This window comes from Hemicordylus capensis, chromosome 1, assembly GCF_027244095.1.
Source record: "Hemicordylus capensis ecotype Gifberg chromosome 1, rHemCap1.1.pri, whole genome shotgun sequence".
Lineage (NCBI taxonomy): Eukaryota > Metazoa > Chordata > Lepidosauria > Squamata > Cordylidae > Hemicordylus > Hemicordylus capensis.
Genome location: NC_069657.1, coordinates 159,246,260 through 159,259,791, shown reverse-complemented (window position 1 = coordinate 159,259,791; position 13,532 = coordinate 159,246,260). Strand labels below are relative to the sequence as shown.

At 44.4% G+C, this 13,532-nt stretch overlaps 1 protein-coding gene across 3 annotated transcripts in view; it reads right to left on the bottom strand.

Moving 5' to 3' along the window:
* SLC15A2 (solute carrier family 15 member 2) overlaps positions 1-13,532 on the bottom strand; it is a 128,429-nt gene that overhangs the window by 64,119 nt on the left and 50,778 nt on the right. For all 3 annotated transcript variants that reach the window (XM_053283550.1, XM_053283561.1, XM_053283542.1), the window contains 2 exons: positions 10,864-10,954; positions 5,530-5,607 (listed from right to left, as the gene is read on the bottom strand). In XM_053283550.1, the coding sequence (XP_053139525.1) occupies positions 5,530-5,607; positions 10,864-10,954 (169 nt within the window). The remainder of the gene's footprint in view (positions 1-5,529; positions 5,608-10,863; positions 10,955-13,532) is intronic.

The window sequence follows — 13,532 nt, the reverse complement described above, 5'->3', positions numbered from 1 at the left end:
TGCACATGCAATAAAGATGGAGTCACGGCAAGAGTGCACTTGTCCTGACATTTAAACAGGTATCTAGAGTGCATGCAGAGGGGCAATTCAGATCCCCATCTTTATTGCATCTTCAGCCAGCATGTCATCCAAACTGGCCCATACTCCCCACCTCCTTCTCCAGCCATCTTTCTTCTCTCCTAAGTTTGCAAGAGGGAGTGAGCAAAACAAGTATAAGATCCATCAGGGGTGAATTAAGAGACAGCGGAGGAGGAAAACTGAGTAGATGGGAGAAAACACTGCCCTAATCAATCTGCTCCCTTACCCTTACCAGCCATTCCTGGATTTGGAACTACTTAGATGTAAAGATGGCCACCATGCTAACTAACAAAGCTTATGCCAGCAAAGGAAGAATGTGTGTGTTTGCTGTGCTCTAGAGCATGGGATCTTGCATTGGGGAGGGAATGGTTTTTGCCAATCTCCCCTTTCCTCTGAAGGGCTCTGTGATCACTTCAGTGGCTGTGCAACCCACAGGGACCTATTTTCAGGTAGCACAGAGTGCTTCAGAAGGAAGAGGAGATGGATGGAAATTGCAAACACCCATTCTGCTAAAAGTCTGGAATGTATGCAGGCTTGCTTTACTGCACACACACTTTGTTAGTCAGGATGTCAGCCACAAGAAATAGATCTCCAATTCCCATACTGTTCCAGTAAGAAACAGACAGATGGCAAAATTGTTTAAGATGCTGGTTTTGTCTATGAAAGCCTTGATCGTGTTCACTTGCTCAAGTCTACAAATGCAGCCCTGCTCTAAATTCCATTGTCATCTGAGGTCACAAGGACAGGTTTTTCAGTGGTGGTGTATTGTTGTATTTGCTGTAAGCTGCCCTAAGGGTCTGTCTTGAGTCATGCTACAACTTTTAGAAATGAATCAATTCATGGCAAATTGAGGCCACCTAGGTATGGAGGTCATTGCCTGCCTCTCATGATGGGGGTCTGAGATCAGCTGTCCTCCCTAAGAGTAAGTGTGGCAAGAGATGAGAGAAAGGCAATTTCTTGAAAAGGTGGAAAGCGAGCATGAGGGTCAAACTACATGTTACTGCAAAAACAATGGAAGATTTTTCCTCTTGACAACTACCAGCATGGGAGAAGGATGATTTGGATCATGGCTGTGGCAGAGATAGGATTAAAGACTTTCCCCAGCTGTTGTCCCGAATCTACAGGGACACTGATCCAGTCATTCACTTTTTTAAAAAAACATACACACACAGAACACTAAGCATGCACTTTCTTCAATGTGTCATTTGACCCTGAGTTCTGGAGCTGGCAGGCAGAATGCAACTGCCAGCGATTGCTTTGGCGGAAACTGATTCAGGGACAAAGGCCTGCTATTGCTTTGGGGGAAACTGATTCAGGAGTAGTGCTGCCAGTTCATATCCCTGCTTGCTTCCTACCTGTATTTTTGTAAATAAAATATCACAAAATCACAAGCCACAAGTCTCTAGCACTGTCTCATCAGTTTTCGGCTGAGCCTGTAAAGCTACCATTGGAACATCCTACTGTTTTGAGGACACAGAGAGTGAGAAACAAGTTCAATGGCCGACGTGCTACACAACACAGTGTTGGTGCTTCCAACCAGCCAGGACAACAGTACACATAAAAGGCAGCCACCACTGGGCGAACGGGTTCAAAGAACCCGGGCCACTGCCCCCAGGGGCCGTGCCTCATGGCCCCAGACACCTCTGATGTCAGAAGTGGGGGTGTTATTTGGCTCCCAAATGGGGCTGGGCCACCCCATTTGGTACTGAAATCAGCCCGTGCTGCATTGGCAGTGTGGCCAGAGTGACTCTCCCTGTGTTTTAGAGGCAGGGAAAGCTGCTCCTGGCCTCGTTGCCAACACAGCGGGGCCAACCTCCCTTCCAAACAGGGCCGTGTGGCCCCGTTTTGGAGGGAGATCGGCCCACACTGCACTGGCAGTGTGGCCAGAATGGCTCTACTCCATCCTGTGCTGCCCCATGCAGCGTGGGCCAATCTCCCTCCCAAACAAGGCCACGCAGCCCCATTTGGGAGGGAGGCCATGTCCCCGCGCCTGACATCAGATGGGGGCATGGATTGCCAGCCCCCTGCATCTGATGTCAGATGCAGGGGGTGGGGCCAGGGGGCCACAGGCCGCCGCCAGCCTCCCTCCACTACTGGCTCCCATACAAACCTGCCTAATCCTAAGATCTTCAGATGAGGCCTTTCTTTGGGTTCTCCTGTCTTCTGAGAGCTGGCAGGTGGGGGCCAGGAAATAGGCAACCCTGTTTTTGGAATGCCCTCCTTGCACCTTCAGGTATGTCTTCCCAATGATAGATTAAGGCATTTTTAATTCATCTTTTAATTCAGTATGCTAATATAGTATTTTATTGTTGCTCTTTTTATTCTCTTTATTGGCATTTTTTCAGTTTCTCCATTACTCCAGTTTTTAGTGCAATGTATTTATTATTATTCTATAGCTGTATCTCTATCTACAGTATGTATGAATCCATCTATAATGCTTTTATAATTTTTTTTGTACCTTACCTTGGATATTTTTATGGAGAGATGGGATGAAGATTAAACAAACAATAAAGTCAGCTAATAATAATACTTAGTAAGGTATTTCATATGACCATGATTTGGGGGAGTGATTTGGGGGAGGGAAAAGTTCCTACCCTATTCCTGGCAGATGAGCAGAGCCTCAGTTTGGCTCTGCTAACTTACCCCACACATGAACACAGCAGCCACAGGCTCCATTGTTGCCTCAGGGAACTAGGTCCTCCAAGGATAGAGGGAGGTATCCTACAATGCAATGTGTTCCCAGTAGAGGGGAAGCCCTCAGTTCACCAGCAGCTCTCCTCTGACTCCTCTAGTTGCAGAACTCTCCAACAAACATGGCTGCTGGCTGCTGGGGAGTAGGGGGGTACACGAACGGTTCACAGCAAACAGGTCCACCATGAACCAGGTCAGTTTGAGAAGCTCGGTTGCAAACCTGACCAGCCTTCAGTAAGGCCGGCCAGTTTGCAATTGAACCGAACCAATCCCGGTCCATGATGGACCAGTTCACCATGGTTTAGCAGTTTGAGGGGCTATGCTTGTGAAGGGGAACCTGGTGAGGATTCCCCTTTACAAGCAAAGGGGAATCCTTGAAAAGGCTTCTAAAGGCCAGCTGGGGCGGCAGCAAGAGGGCACCTTTAAAAGTAGATGTAAGGGGCTTCTTAGTCTGGCAGTGGCTGCGGTAGTGGTACCACCGCTCCTTGAAGGCCCCCTGACCCAGACCCAGTGTGCATGCATGTTGTGCTCCTCCAGCAACCCACCTGTGCTGCTGTGCTCCAGATCCGGAACTGATCTGGCCTCCACACATGTGTGGTATCCTCACCAGATTCCCCTTTACAAGCTGAACTGCTGAACCAGTTGAACTGGTTGATTTGACCAAACCAGTTTGTGGACCCGTGGTTCAGTCCAAATTCAATCTGAATTGCGGGGGAAAGATCTGTGTACACCCCTGCTGGGGAGTGCTTAAAATGAGGGTTTCAACACACGATAGGCAGCCCAAGGTAGGGGAGCTGCTATTTTTGCCTTACCTTGGTAAAAATCAAGGTTAAGAAGTCAGACAGGCTTCCTGCATTTGAATGAGCTGGCTGGGCAGGCCTCTCTGTGTTCTTACATGCAGAAAAAGCTGGATTTACTACCTTCTGGATCTTGGCCATATGAAAGGCCTTAGTACTTGCATAGTGCTTTTTGAGTGTGCAAAGCACTTCAGATGATTAGCTTGATGTAAGCCAGTATCCTTCACAGTTTTTCAAGAGGGGGCCACTTTGGCAAAAAATCTCCATATGTTAAGCCATTCCCCCCCCTCCCCAAGGGGCAAAATGTGAGTTCAGTTTCCCACAGTGCTGACCTCTGTGCAGTACTGCATTTTTCTTTGAGCTAGGAGGATTCTTTAACAGAGGTGGAACCTTCTCTTAAGAGTTCTGTGAAGGCAGTGCTGGAAAGGGCTACATTCCTCAGCACTCTGTGCATGCCTTCCAAGATGGTGTAGGGGTTCAAGAGGGCTCTGATTCCCTTAAAGAAGCCCCACTGGCACTGGGCAAAGTGCAGCACTGTGTAGTCAGCTCTGCATGGTGCCAGGGGAAAGGTTCACTGGCTTTACAATGAAGAATACTGATATATACCGTACAACAACCCTGCCTGGAGGCTTTACACACAGGGTTTTTAGTTCGAATCTCCTCCAGAACGGAGTGTGCTAGTCCACATATTAGCTGCATTTACCCCAAAGTCCCTGCGGGCTATCAGGGACCAGTACAGACAGGAATCTGTTTCCCCCCGAATCAAGGCTGCACATTCTGGCTTAGCCCAAAGTATGTCCGGCTTTAAAAAAACCCTCTAGTTTCAGCAGCTTTTGAAAAGAAACACGGAGTCTTCCTGTGCTTTTTATGTAGGCTTTAGATATCCAGAATGGAGACTACAGCAAGCTTCGAAGAGTGGGAGGGGGTGGCCAGAATGACAAAGGAGGCACTTGCCTTCAGAGCTCTTTTGCATCTCAGCTGGCTGGTGCATGCTTCCTGAAATCTTCCTCCCCACCCCCCACCCACCCCACACCCCCTTGGCTCTATGAGGGTCCTCCTGCCAAATTCGTCTCCCCTGCCCACCCCATCTCAGCTGCTGCTGCTGCAGCTGCCAACCCCTCCGTTCTCAGCAGCAGGCACTGACTGCAGGCAGCTTGGGGGAGACCAGTCAAGCAGACAGGCTTTGCAACAAGCGGCAGACTCTTGGCTGTTTCCATTCCCAACTTCTCTCTCACAGAGAAAGTCAACGCGAGGAGGAGGGAGCACTGTTTTGTAACTGACTCCGCTGGGGACAGAGGAAACTTGACATTTGGTGTCGGTTTCCCAGGCTGGATGGGAAGGTGTTTCCTAAATGCATCCAAGGAAGACCCCTTTGCAGAGGATCGATTGCTTTCTGGGGGGCTTGTTGCTCTCCATCCCTGCAGGATCAAGTCCACACCACACCCCACTGCACGCTGAGTAATAATGTAATAATGAAGGGAGGTGTCTCTTGTGTCCTCCAGGGTTGTGATTGGTTGGAGAGAAAACCCGAAGCCAGCAGTTGGACCACACACAGGAGAAAGATCACAGGGAATGCAGTGGGGATCCAACGGTTATGTGAACGGTCCATCTAATCCCCCGAATTAAACAGCCTTGAATATGCTGCAAAATAGATTCACTCCTTGGATACCCCGCGGCATAAAGCCATGTGTGAATAACTCCCAGGTAAGTATTATTGCCACCATATTACAGCTGAGGCTGAGAGGGAGTGATCTGCCTAAGGCCACTTAGTAAGATCATAGCAAAGGTAAGATTTGAAAGGGGGGACTTATGAGTCACAGCTTACTCTCTTAGCCACTACACTACACTACACTACACTACACTACACTTTAGCTGTGGCCAATGGTACATGCTTATCCTTCAGGTGCAGCAGGGTCAGTGGATGGTAGCATGTAAATACTCTGTTATTGCATCTACTACTTACCAAGTGCTATAACCATCAGACTAGCAGGAACACCAAAAGCCAGAGCATAGCAGTCTCCTCCAAAGCACTTCACATCTCCTAAGATAATGAAAAACAAGACTCCATTTTATCGTGTTTCAGTTCTATTCTCCATCTCATTCCATCATCACCACAATGTAAAGAGGAAAGATTAACATTACCACTTTTTTTCTCACTTTAAATTAGTACATAGAGTTTCCCCACTGAGTCAATCTGCACATGTTCAATCCAAATTGCGAATGACTCATTACATATTGAAGGCAAGCAACAGCAGCTGAACTCTAGACCAGGTTTCACCAACCTGCAGCCCTCCAGATGTTGCTGAACTACAACTCCCAGCATACCTAGCCTGTGGCTAGGGGTGCTGGGAGTTGTAGTTCAGCAACATCTGGAGGGTCGCAGGTTGAGGAAGCCTGCTCTAGACTAATGCTGCATTTGTTCAAACATGTTGCACTAGTGCAAGGATGTTGCACTAGCTCAGGCCTGCTCAACTTTGGCCCTCCTGCAGATGTTGGCCTACAATTCCCATAATCCCTGGCTATTGGCTTCTGTAGCTGAGAATTATGGGAGTTGTAGTCCAAAAACAGCTGGGGGGGCCTAAGTTGAGCAGGCCTGCACTAGCTTGTTCCAATAAGTCAGAAGCTTGCATTCAAGACCAGTGTCGCACTGGTGCAACAGGACAATTTTGTGCAACCTATGGTGCACCTTCTGCTATGAAATGTTTTGTTCAGTCAATATATGTTGCACAAAATTATGTAAAATTATGTATGTTATGAGAAAGCAACACTTGCCCACATGGACCAAGAGTGCAAGTGCTTGACCAACTTTGAGCATTCGATCAGCTATGCAACCTTCTTGAGTGGCTGCACCTTTTTTCATTGCACTGGAGTAGCATTCATCTGGATGTCAGCCAGCATGTCTTGTTTCTACCCACTTTTGAAGGGGATGTGGCATTCTGAGCATGTGCTCAACCATTCACAAGACCATTCAGCCATTCAAATATATGGCAGTACTACTTGTATTGGTTTTGACTTTGAAAAACTAGTTGAATGAATCTATATCTTGGACCTGTGAGAAGTTTGCAAGTGATTGTCTCTGACTTCTGTGAGCTACACTGATGATAGTAATGGTTTGAAGGTCCAAGAAATTGGGTGAGTGATAACATAATCACATACTTGCATCACAGTGTACTGAACTCTGCACAAATCTATCCCACCCATGTAGTCAGTACACCAGCCTGGTTGTGTGAATTGGTCTCATGTAGCTGGTGGTCTGGAGAAAAGAGAAGCAAGCAGTGAGATTGATTGATTGATTGATTGATTGATTGCCATCAAGTCGGTGTCGACTCTTAGCGACCACACAGATAGAGTCTCTCCAGGATGATCTGTCTTCAACTAGGCCTTTTAGATCTCTCAGTGGTGCATTCATTTCTGTCATAATTGAGTCCATCCACCTTGCTGCTGGTCGTCCTCTTCTCCTCTTTCCTTCAACTTTTCCCAGCATTATGGACTTCTCAAGGGAGCTGGGTTTTTGCATAATGTGACCAAAGTATGATAGTTTGAGCCTGGTCATTTGTGCGAGTGAAAATTCTGGATTGATTTGTTCTATGATCAATTTGTGTGTTTTCCTGGCTGTCCATGGTGTCCTCAAAAGTCTCCAGCACCAAAGTTTGAAAGCTCGATAGACACATCACAGCATCTAAATATCCTTTCCAAGGCCTCCATTACAACCTTACCAAATGCTAGTCTGTGGCGTATTTCTTGACTGCTGAATCCTTTACTGTTAATGGATGATCCTAAAAGGCAGTGAGTTTACTCGAACCAAAAGCTGTAAGTTGGGGTCAGGGGGCGGGCAGGGCAGGCACACACACACATGCACACACAGGGATGAAGAAAGAGGGAAACCTCTCAAGTGCACAAAGAATAAATTTATTTGGTCCAATAAACAGTCTGCTTAAGAGGCATTATAGAAATAAGGCACTCTTCTTTCTCAAACAGCTTTGTTGCAAAATGGAATCCATTGTCCTCATGAAGACTTTTTTATTGAAATGTTTGGACAAAATAAATGGATTCTTTGTGCATCTTAGAGGTTTCCCTTTCTTCACTCCAAGCAAAGAGTTGTTCAGACTAAAGAGTTAGATCACAGCTGGAGGCTGCATAAGGCCAGGTGGAATCCCACTAGTTCCTTATGTCACCCGATTGCTATGGGAGCTCATAACTGCAATGCTACCTTCTGGCCACCTGTGGCATTGACACCAAACAAGGCAGCAACTTTCCCCTCTGGCAAACCTCCTCTGGCAGTGAACAGAATCAGCCATCTAGTTGCTCGTGCCTGAGTCCCTGGCTTGAAACTCCAGTTGCCTTACACCAAGTGGGACTCAAACCAAGAACCTTTGAGAAGCAGCCACTAAACAGCAAAGGCGATTGGAAAAACATTCTAGGCTTGTTCACACAATCGTTAAATGGGTAGAACAAGTGTTCTGCTCAGGTTTGGGAGCTGTGTGCACTCCCAGTTTCTGGTTGTCTGTCAGTAAAAAGCAAGCTAGGAGGTGGCGGGGGCAGTGATCATGTGCGAGGCTCATATTGGGTACGAAGGCTTTTCCTCCTATCTCATTAAACAGTTCAGTATGAGAGCTGGGTAGGATAGGGCTGTCCTACCCACTGCAAGCCTCGTACATGATCACTCCCCACTCCTCCTACCTTGCTTTTTGCTGACAGACAACTGGAAATCGGGAGCATGCACAGCTCCCAAACCTGAGTAGGACGCTTCTTCTACCCATTTAGCAGTCGTGTGAGTATGCCTATTATTTGCACTGCTGGTAGACAAGTCAGATTCTGAGCCAAAACCTGTAGGTGTGTGAACTACCAGCACCTTCAGCAGCCTCATATACACAATATGCAAGGCTGCACTTTCTGCAACAACTACTGCATTGCTTTGTTTATAGGGACACTTGCCGGACTCTAGGTACATGGATATATCCAGCTGCAAATTGTGGTGTTTTTGGTTAATCCATTCCTTGATCCAGGCCAGCGTTTGAATGGCGCCTTAGTTACTTTTATTCCAGTCCTGGAGTTGAGGCAGGGCTAACAAATAGCAGCAAGAGCACTGAATGTACTTGCCTCTCCGTAAATAATATCTATTTAAATAAACCATTAATATTCCTGATTCTGCTCCACTGCCTGCCTTGTCCTTACATACCACAACTCTTTCCTCTGGATTCTATACAAATAATCCCAGGAGAACTGTTTGCAAAGCTGGAGTTTAACAACCACCACCATGTATTCTGCACTACAGAAAACAAGAACAAGTGAAAAGGAAGTTCTTAGTGAACACCCTGCGTGACATCTTTATCTAAAGTTCGCAATAATGTGTACATGATGTTGGGTTGCTTTGCTTCAAGAGGGATTAGCTGAAATCTGACCGTCCAGAAAGCATTCTGCTCCACGCCCATAGTTTGTTTCCTGATCTGCAATGGGGAGCTCAGAACTTTGGGTTGCTCAATACAGCAGCTATAGATGTCATATGAAAGTGACAAGCATCATAGGACACTTCTTTTTCTCTTCCAGAAAGAGCCAGATTTCCTCATACCACTCTGAAGCATGCCTCTGTATATATTTGGCCTGGCAATGACCTGTGTTGACATAAAATGCAGAGTTTAAAAGAAACGGCTGTTTAACTCAGCTACAAAATGTCCTGGGCAACAGCAGCTTACTGGTATTGACACAGCTAAATAGCTTTGCTTTCTTGTGCTTTCGTGCAAAAATAGAAGATAAGCAAGCCCTCCCTTACAGCTAGCCAAAACCAAAAAGGTTTTCAGAAACACACACACATGCACACCCCTTGAATCCTGGAAAAAGAACAAAAAAAAAACAAACAGCAGGGCTGTTCACATGACCCCAAACGGGGTGGGACAAGTGTCCTACCAAGCTTTGGGAGCTGTGCACGCTCCCAATTTTCAATCATGTATGAGCAAACAACTAAGGAGGAGGAGTGAAGGAGTGATCATGAGTGAGAGGGGAGTTCAAGAAGACAGATATTCCTCCTATCTTGTTAAATTGCTGGGGCATGGCACCGTTCTATCCAGCTCCTTTCTCACACACTCTTTCTACCTAGTTGTTTACTCACACATGATCAAAAATCGTGAGTTTGTAATGATGCACTGCCATCATGTTTAGTTTGGTTACTGTAATATGATGACTCAGAACAAGCTTCACAATTTTATGTGTCTTGGCGTTCTCATTTCTGGGGCCATGACTCTTACTAACTTTAAGACTAGATGCAGAAAGGTCAAAGCAAAATGAAGTACTGACAGCTGTGACCTTTCTCTCTCCTCCATTTGACTTTCCACCACGCACACAAGAAGAGAGAGGAGCTGGAGGAGTAAAACCTCATCCTACTTCCAGAAGAGAGGAAGAAAGCACCACTGACTTTTCCTGACTCCTCTGCAGGAGAAGACAAGAATTGGAGGGGGAAACCCCACCTTTCAGGGTCCCTGTAGGATATGGTAATAATAGCTTAGCCCTCATCCCCAAATGGTTTCCTTCCCAAAAAACAATCAGTGAGCTTAAGTGTGCTTTGTGTTGGATTGCAGTCCAATGGGTGTAACAGTATATGGGTGTAACTTGCAGAACAAGAATGTCAGCTAGAAAGTTGTAAGAAGGAGCCACAATAGAGAGTCATAATTAACATCATCTCTTTAACCTTTGTACCACTGATCCTTATGGTTATTTGGTCTGAAATAAGCATGAGGTCACAAACCTCATGACTGATATAGCACCTGCATATAGAGGAATATCCATGGGACATATAAGAGCCCTTCTGCCCAAACCCCTATGGTGCATTGGCATGGGCACTTGGTGTGCTAGGCCATTATTGAGACTAGGAGATCTGTCCAGTTTTTTCCATGCCGTTTAGTCAAGGAATGAAAACTCTTGAACTCGCATTGCTTAACCAAATGGGAGGGGTGGGCTGTATAAGCTTACTTGTTTGCTTCAGTTCCCCAGATTGTCTTGGTGTGGTCTGTGACTCTTTGCCCATGTGCCCAAGCTTTTGTGCCCAACATGTATGGGAATGTCTCTATAAAGGGGTGCTGAACCCATGCAAGGAAGGATTGTGTCCATAGTGTGAAATGCTGTGTCCAAATTTTAAACTGTGGTTTTAAAATATACATGCTGCCTACTTGTACGGCAAAATCAACAAAGCATAATTATGAGTCTAGTCACTGCAAAGCAGCATATAATTTCCTTCATTCAAAAGTCAAGAGAATCAAATTAATGGTGCAGCTAATTCCTGTGGTCATTCCAAATCAACACTGACCTCTCAGTACAGGAGTAATGAAAGTGGAAATCAAACTTCCTGCATTAATGGACAGGTAGAAGACAGAGAAGAATTTACTCCTTTCCTGGACCTAAAATGAGACAAGATCACATCAACACCATTCTTATTAAAACAATACTTGGAAATACAGTGCTGGATTTGTAAAAGAAACTCTGTCAATTTCATTGCTGGGAATCAAAAGACATCCATATTGACATAAAATAAAATGCAAGGTTGCAGTCAAGACAAGATATGGGTTCCCTCCCTCCTTCTCCCCCCACCCACCGCCCCATTATACAGAACTGGAATAAGCATACATAACTGGAAGGAAAGTTGCTATTCTATTTCTGGTGGTGAAAAGGGGAGGATTGCAAAGAGAGAAACATTTACTTATTCAGAACAAGCATCGTAATTGAGTCCCAGTATAGCCTCATTCGATCCAACTTGGCAGTGCTTGACAGCTCATCATGTCTAGACAATATTCTCCACAAAACAAAAATAGAAAAAGAAATCTACTTCATTATAAGCTACATACGCTGACAGTTCAGATAAGAAAGAGAGTGGAAGAAGGTGACAAAGTGAAAAGTCCAAGCTTACAGACCTAAATATATTTGCTTTATACTGTTGACCCATTTACTCCAATGAAACTTACTTCTAAGTGCTAAAAATAACATGTGCAAAGTCAAGGGACAATTAATTTTGCATACTCTAACTAGGAACAAGGTAAAGATATTAGATACTATTTATATATAAACAGTTGTTCTCAGGTTTTGCTTCCCTTTCCATTCTGGGTCATGTTCAGGATCAGATCTAGGAACATCAGGATGTAACAGATGAAAAATATTTTCACCCAACTCATTTTGCACCAGTGGAATGAAGCAATGAAAAAACTTTCTTGATTTTCATAAAGAAGCTGTTCACAAATTAAATTAAATTAAATTAAATTAAATTAAAACTGGTGGGCTTATCTCACTGTGAATGGCTTAATCCATAAATTAGGTGGCATTTTTTCTTCATTTTAATTACTTAGGACTTAACTAAGTAGCTGACAAACTTTCACAGTAAATGGACACTTGTCTGATGCATGAATTCATCTTTGAGCATTCTAAAACACAGGAAAATCCATGGCAAAGTTTGTGTTGTGACTGTTTCTTTTGTTTACTTAAGCACAACTCAGAATAAGCCATGGAAATAGAGAATGATTGTGCTGCAGCCATCCAGTTTAGGAAATGAAAGACAAACAAGACTACAAGGGAACAAGTATATACATACTCTGGAAGCCAAAGATTCAGATTTTACCATCCATTATTTAATTGTAGGTGACTGAACAGAGCAAGAAGCTTCTGGGGAAGCAGGAGAATTCAGATTGAGTGTCATGTCCAGTTTACAGCTGTTCAGCTGGTATTGATATGAAAAGGGATCTGAAGGTGAGGGCAGCCCCCAATTCTCTTTGTATCTGGCACAGAATGATCCTTCAGAACTACTGCATGAGAAGATGGCTAGGTATGGAAGGGCTTCTTTATGTTGCAGGGGCTATTTCTCTTGTAAACTGCAGAATTGCTGTATAATAATAATCATCATCATAAAAAGGCAAACAATTACAAGTTAGAACATTTATGTGCAAGACTATCTTCTGGGGTCTAAGACTGCGAAGACTCAAAGGCAGATAATAGAATGAAGTGAAGAAATGGAACTAGGTGGAAGAATCATGTGTTGAAGATAACAGTAATGGAGGACACCTTTGCCGCCCTAGAGCATCTTCTGGGATGTGTTCTTTCAGCAAATCCATTCCCTTTGTCACACTGACCTTTCCTCAGCCTATATTGCCCATCTTCCCCGGCTTCACTATAGGCATACAGAACTGCCGTGTCATGGTTAGGGAGGAACATATACACTCAGCTGGAGTGATGCATGTACGAGTCATATGAAAGGATATGTGTCCCATACCTTGAATATGCTCAAAAATCACACATGAATACATGTAGTGTGAACTATAAAAAATCTGTAGCACAAATAAGTAGATATTTATGAAGAATGGAAAGGATGGCACTTGATGACTTGTTGAACATTTACACAGAAAATTGTGTAAGAATTAGAAAATGATGGCAGGATTTCAAATGCCCACTCTTCTAATCAGAAATTGGGTTTTTAATATATGAAAATGTATCAAATGGATGGTTTTTGAAAAATGGTTTAAAGAAATACAGCATTTAGAATGGACTAACAAAATAAAAGGCAGCTTTAAATGTAAAACAGTAGAGATGGCATTATTTTAAACACATTTTGTTACAAAGATCTAGATAGCTTGGAGGTATTCAGAAAAGAGACTTTTTAGTTTGTTCAAAATGCTCTACTCATTAGGAAAAATACTCTATTGTTTTGTTTTGTTTTAACAAAAAGAGAAGCTATACATTTGATCTGGATCAATTAATGGCGACAAAAGCTATCCCACAGATTATGAACATATGAAGCTGGCTTATACTGATTCAGGCCATTGGTCTATATAGCCCACCACTGTCTATACTGCCCAGCAACAGTTCTGCATGGTTTCAGACAGGGATCTTTCCCAGTCCCACCTGAATAGGCCAAGGATTGAATGTTGCTGAGCTACAACTCCACTAGGAGAAAAGGCAATGGAGAAAAAAACAGCAAACAATTCAAGAGAAAGA